This window comes from Lygodium microphyllum, chromosome 25, assembly GCF_053477565.2.
Source record: "Lygodium microphyllum isolate KBCC chromosome 25, Lygodium_microphyllum_v1.1.10, whole genome shotgun sequence".
NCBI lineage: Eukaryota > Viridiplantae > Streptophyta > Polypodiopsida > Schizaeales > Lygodiaceae > Lygodium > Lygodium microphyllum.
In genome coordinates, this window is record NC_141159.1 from 89,549,767 (window position 1) to 89,555,239 (window position 5,473).

General features: G+C 45.3%; 1 protein-coding gene across 1 annotated transcript; it reads right to left on the reverse strand.

Annotated features, from left to right (window-relative positions):
• Window positions 1-897: 897 nt before the first annotated feature.
• Window positions 898-2,947, reverse strand: LOC148014479 (cysteine proteinase mucunain-like). Its single transcript, XM_087666555.1, has 2 exons — window positions 2,155-2,947; window positions 898-1,043 (listed from the first exon to the last, which is right to left on the reverse strand). Exons 1-2 carry the CDS (start codon window positions 2,945-2,947, stop codon window positions 898-900), a joined length of 939 nt encoding a protein of 312 aa, XP_087522681.1.
• Between the last annotated feature and the right edge of the window lie 2,526 nt (window positions 2,948-5,473).

Below are 5,473 nucleotides of genomic sequence, written 5' to 3' on the forward strand. Positions count from 1 at the left end.
AGGTAGTGAGGCTGAACTACAAATCGATCTAGGCGGATTTGAAGAAGAAGTGATCCCACAACCCCCTTCACCCCATTTTGAAGGGCAGGGGAAGCTAGCAGACGTATCTGCGAAAAGAAAAACCACCCTGCGGGAGAAGAGGAGGAAATTGGTGGAAGAAGCCAGTGAGGGCTAACCCTATGGCACAGCCGTCTATACCCCTCCCACCATGCCCAAATGACCTGCCGGCTAGTTTTCACGCGGAGCTCATAATTTGGGAGAGATAGGAAAAAGAGAAGCAGCCCTTCAACTTCAGCTTCCTCATCCCCAATGCCCTACGCAGAGTCCTTCCCCCTAAAATAGTGGATGAGGTTATCAACATCGGAAGCCGACTAAGCCAACAAGCTGAAAGAGAGAGAGAAGAATCCCACCCTCTGGGGCACCGAGGATGTGGAATACTGGCAAAATAAAGTTTTTGAAGTGTCTCGGTCCGTGCCCGGATACGAGTGCCAGCCACTGTGGCGGAGACACATCTGTGACAACAACGTGTTCGCATGGATGGCTTTCTGTAACACTCTCCCTTTTGAGAGGGACAACCCCTCCTACATGGCATACCCTCGTAAAGTAGGAGTAGACTTTGATGCAAACACCCATGGTTGTTACAACTTCCCTGTCATATATAACCCATGTACTACCACCTTAGCCCAAGCCCTCACCTTCACCTCCGATAGCCTAGATGCCACCATGACATGCTTTATTGCTGACTTCTCGTCCTGTCCAGATCCCGCCTTCATTACCACTTGCAACTATCTTAGGCTATTAAAAATCCTACTTAGGTAGGACCCCACCCTAGCAGAATGTAACCTCTGCCCACTCTTTTTTGATCCTAACGCCATTGATAATTGTGTGATAACCCACCTAATGATGCGAGTCAGCCTCCTCCCTTCCTTCTGCCTCGATGTTCTTGAAGATATGAGTGACAGCCAGTTCACCCATTGCAGTCATCCATTGCTCTCCACCACCCCTCTCCAGGTTTGCTTGAACCTTAAGAATTTCGTATAAAGCTGAAAATTTTTGAGTCATTCCATTAAATCCCCTTCACCACCACCTTCTAAGGACAAGGACTAACAATTAGCTACTACTGAATCGTGCATCTCAGCAAGGCCTTTTTTTTTTAAAGTAAGGAGCCAACGATGTGGCACACAGCTCATAGTCATTGCACCTAGGGGTCCTCAAGTTAGGCAGGTCTGGTGACCTCAGTTGGCCGGTCTCGTTACTAACCCCCTAGCCCTTTTTTCCTCCCCACTTCACGCTTAGGGCACCTCAAGGGCAGGACACACCTAAGGAGATAACACTCGCCTATGTTTAGACATGTCACCCTAAGCTACACACACCGTACCTCCCTTTACACGAACAGGTGTGGGACATCACCCAGGCTTACCTAGGGTTAGACCCAACTTCCTGTTCCACCAGCACAAGCACCAAGCACCGCATGGCGAGGTAGACACTCCTCTTAGGTCGAGCACTTTCTCCTCCCAAGTACAACAAGATGCTGCAAATCACCAACTTCGGAGGCCCCATCATCCACTCAACACACCTTTAATTCTCCACCCAAATCATTCTCGAAGCTTCCCAATCGAAAGAGTCCCCCAGCCCTGGCTGAGAATCCACCCTTCCACAACAGAGACCTTGAGGTGCCATGGGACTGGCATGTTGAGATATCAAGCTCCACTCGTGATATGCCAGGGTGACCGTTGTGCATTTATGTCACCAACTTGTCAGTTGCAGATGCGGTTGGTACACCGCCCATGAATAATAGCTAGATGACAGCTATCCTTATCTACTCTAGTTCATGGCTCAGTTAGTATGCCACCTTAGTTAGTTGAGTTTGTTTTGAGACCCATATATAGGGTTCTTCTATTTCTATGTACTTGATTTCTTTTGGCTTACACAACTAAGAAGAGAAAAAATGTTTTTCAGCCTCCACCTTTGTGTGTATTCCCCCATTTTGCAAGCAAGAAAGCTACAAGTGAGACTCCTTCCTTCTCTCTTGTTGAGACTCAAGCTCATTTTGTCTTCTATCAGTTGTTTACCTTAGTAAATAAGGTTAAGTCACACTGACTTAACCATGATTAGATCTAGGTCAGTTGATCTTTGAATGTGTGTTGTACATACAGTTGTTTCGGGTGTGTGTGATAGGATGTGGATGAGAATAGAGAATGAACTGAAGGGAGCTGTCTGCTACCCTTGGGCCTGAGCCTTTCTCTCCATCTCTTTTCCTTCTGAACTCTAATATGGTATCAGAGCCAATGCCGCCATTGTCAATCACCCACTGAAAGGCATAGTCCATCCAGCCACCGTTGCAACCATAGTCAGTGGAGTCACAGCTCACCAGTTCCTGCTCTGACAAGCTCACCAGCTCCCCATTTGTAATGGAATTCGCACTCTCCATTGATCCCATAGATGCGAAAGCCCAGCAGCTCCCGCAGTTGCCCTGATCCTTGATGCTTTCGACAACCTCTTCGTCTCTCCAGTCCAAGGCAGTGTTTAGGCTGGTTGTATCACAGATTCCGACCTTCTTAGCTGCGCTGGATCTCGACCCTGCCTGCCTCAAGAAATCGGGCCTGGCACCGAACAAGGCTGATGCCTTAAACTCCTCATTCGTCAGATCTGCGAAGCGGTTCAGGCCAAGGGTAAAATTAGACCCCTTCTGGTTGTGACGGTGGATATAGTGCAGATTCTGCCTAAAGATCCCAAACCGCTTCTCCTTCTCTGCGAAAGCCTGTGTAGGGTAGTGCTTCCCATGCTTGGCATTCCAGGCATCGAATAGCAACCGCAGTCTGCTCTCAGACTCTAAGTCCTCTGGAGAATATGCCAAGTGGTCCGCCGTAGCCCATTCTATAAGGGCTGCAGCACCGCACAGTGCCACAAGTACTACTACACATCCTAATTTTACAGCAGAAGCCATGGAAGTTTGGCGGGCAACCAGCTGAGCTAGTGATTTGTTTACTGCAAGCTGAGCCTTGTGCCTACATGACGTTATGGAAGCAAACTATGATTATGGTTACCCCTTCTTCCTCCATGGATGGACAGGAGGAGGCGAGAGGAGATAATTAGGTGCTATATCAAACAAAGCCAAAGGAGACAGGCGGGTGTCTAACCCATATGCCTCCAATCACAGGAGGATAGATGTCAGCTTGCATAATGTGGCACAAAGCTGTGAAGAAAGGCTAAATAGAAGAATGTTGGTGGCGCTTTTAGCGAGAAATCCATGTCATGTGTACTTGGACAGAAAGGGTAACCACAGGACGAGATCAGTGTTGCCTTGAGATTCTCACCACACGGTTAGGAAGGCATATGTTGGTTTTTTTGCTGTGCTAGACAGACTGGTGCTTCTTGGTGCTTGTGGTATAAAAAGAGTAGAACAGTTGGTTTTTCTGTCTTGTATGCACATTGAGCTGAAATAAAGCAGACATCTAAAATGCAGTAGTGGTTATTGGTGAAAGATACTGGCTGCAATACAAGTTTTTTTTTGCAGTGGGGCTGACTGTTAACAGTTTGCAGCAAGCATACAAATATTGGGTCTATTGAGTTATGTATTAACTCCCAGAGATTATGACATATAACTGCTGTGGTTTATGGCTTGGTTGAGCTGAGAATAACCTCACTTGGATATAGAGAATATATAGTTGGTTACTTACAGACTGTTGATTACAGATGGCTGTCCGTCATTGAATGCTGCATATGCCTACATGTCTACTGATCAGACAATGCTACTTGGTTGGAATGCTATTACATTTAATGCTTTGCCACATGTTTAGATATGTATGACATTGTTGTGAACTGAAATTTACTGGTTTTTGCAAAGCTGAAGACCTTGAAAATGGCAAACACAGGAGAGAAGGATACTATCACTCAGATAGTTGGTGAGAAGCTGGACTATAACAATTTCGTTCTATGGAAATTCAGGATGTCTAATTTTTTAATTGGAAGAGGCTATTGGGACCTAGTCACAGGTCTTGAAGATGAGCCCAAGCTACCGGAAGATAGACCTCCAACACAGGATCAGTTGAAGGCACACAGGACTTGGTTGGAAAAGGCCAGCAAGGTCTTGCATTGGTTGTCACTATGTGTGTCAGACACAAAGGCTATGCAAATTGCAAATTGTACTTCCCCAAAACCTGCTTGGGACTTATTGATGAAGAATTATGGGCATGTCACTCATGCAAGAAAGACACAACTGAAGCAAAAATTCAGCCACATATCCAGGAATGGAAGGTCTATTGAGGACTATGTCAGTGAGATCAGATCCATTGCAGAACAACTAGGATCAATTGGAGCTGAAGTTGAGGATGATGATTTGGTAGCCACTACCCTCCATGGACTTGGACAGGAATATAAGCAGTTTGATACTTCCATTTCAGTGCGTCAGGAGCAGCCTGACTTTGATGAACTTGTAGCACTTCTTTTGCATGAAGAAGTGAAACTTGGACTTAATACAAGTTCTAGTGGGTCTAAAAACAGTAGGGACAATGTCTTCTACTCAAATCAAAGGGGTAGAGGTGGAAGAGGAAGATCAAATTTTCGAGAAAGAGGTGCTGGAAATGCATATGCAGCCCATGGACAGCAAGCTACTGGATGGCAAAATAGGCAGCCTCAAGCAAATAGAGGTGCCTCAAATGCTCGTGGAAGAGGAGGTTATTCACCTAGAGGAAGAGGTACTTGGCAATAGCCTCAAATGAGTTATGGACAGCAATCAAATGCAAATAAGGATTGCCATTATTGTGGCAAATACGGGCATGTAGCTAAGGATTGCTACAAAAAGCAGAATGATCAGAGAGCAAGAGGGAAGCAACATGGTAATTATGCTTCTTCTAGTGGTATGCAGGAGGATGACAGGTTGTTTGCAATGCAACATGTGAAGAAAGGGTTGCCTGTACACGACAAAGCAGATGATGTATGGTATATAGACTCAGGGGCATCTAACCACATGACTCCTCATGGAGAGTGGTTTGACACATTGGTAGAAGGTGCTCATGGATATGTTTGCACAGGGGATGATACGCAACATGACATTATGCATACAGGTACTGTTCCCTTGATGATGCATGGTGACAGGAAAAAGAGTCTTTATGATGTATTACATGTACCCTCCATATCCAAAAACTTGCTTTCTGTGGGACAAATGGCTGAACAAAATCTACAAGTTAGATTCAATAGAGATGGATGCTACATTGAAGAATATGGTCAAGGATGCAAACTCATTGCTAAAGGCAAAAGAAATGGCAGGATGTTTACATTGGATACGAAAATTCCAGCATTGAATGCTGCTATGTACTCAAATGAAAATGCTGCAATAAGGGACATTGAGATATGGCATAAAAGGATTGGACATGTAAATGTTCCAAAGTTGAAGAATATGCAGCATAAGCAAGTTGTACTTGGACTTCCTAAGTTCAAGCATGCGGAATTGGGACATGTATGTCAGTCTTGT

What these genes read in the sequence shown, in the direction of transcription:
- LOC148014479 (XM_087666555.1), bottom strand. Translation starts at nt 2,947, where the DNA reads ATGGCTTCTGCTGTAAAATTAGGATGTGTAGTAGTACTTGTGGCACTG. An exon ending in CACACACACCCGAAACAACT is followed by an intron (nt 1,044 to 2,154) that starts GTATGTACAACA and finishes AAAAATTTTCAG; the next exon opens with CTTTATACGAAATTCTTAAG.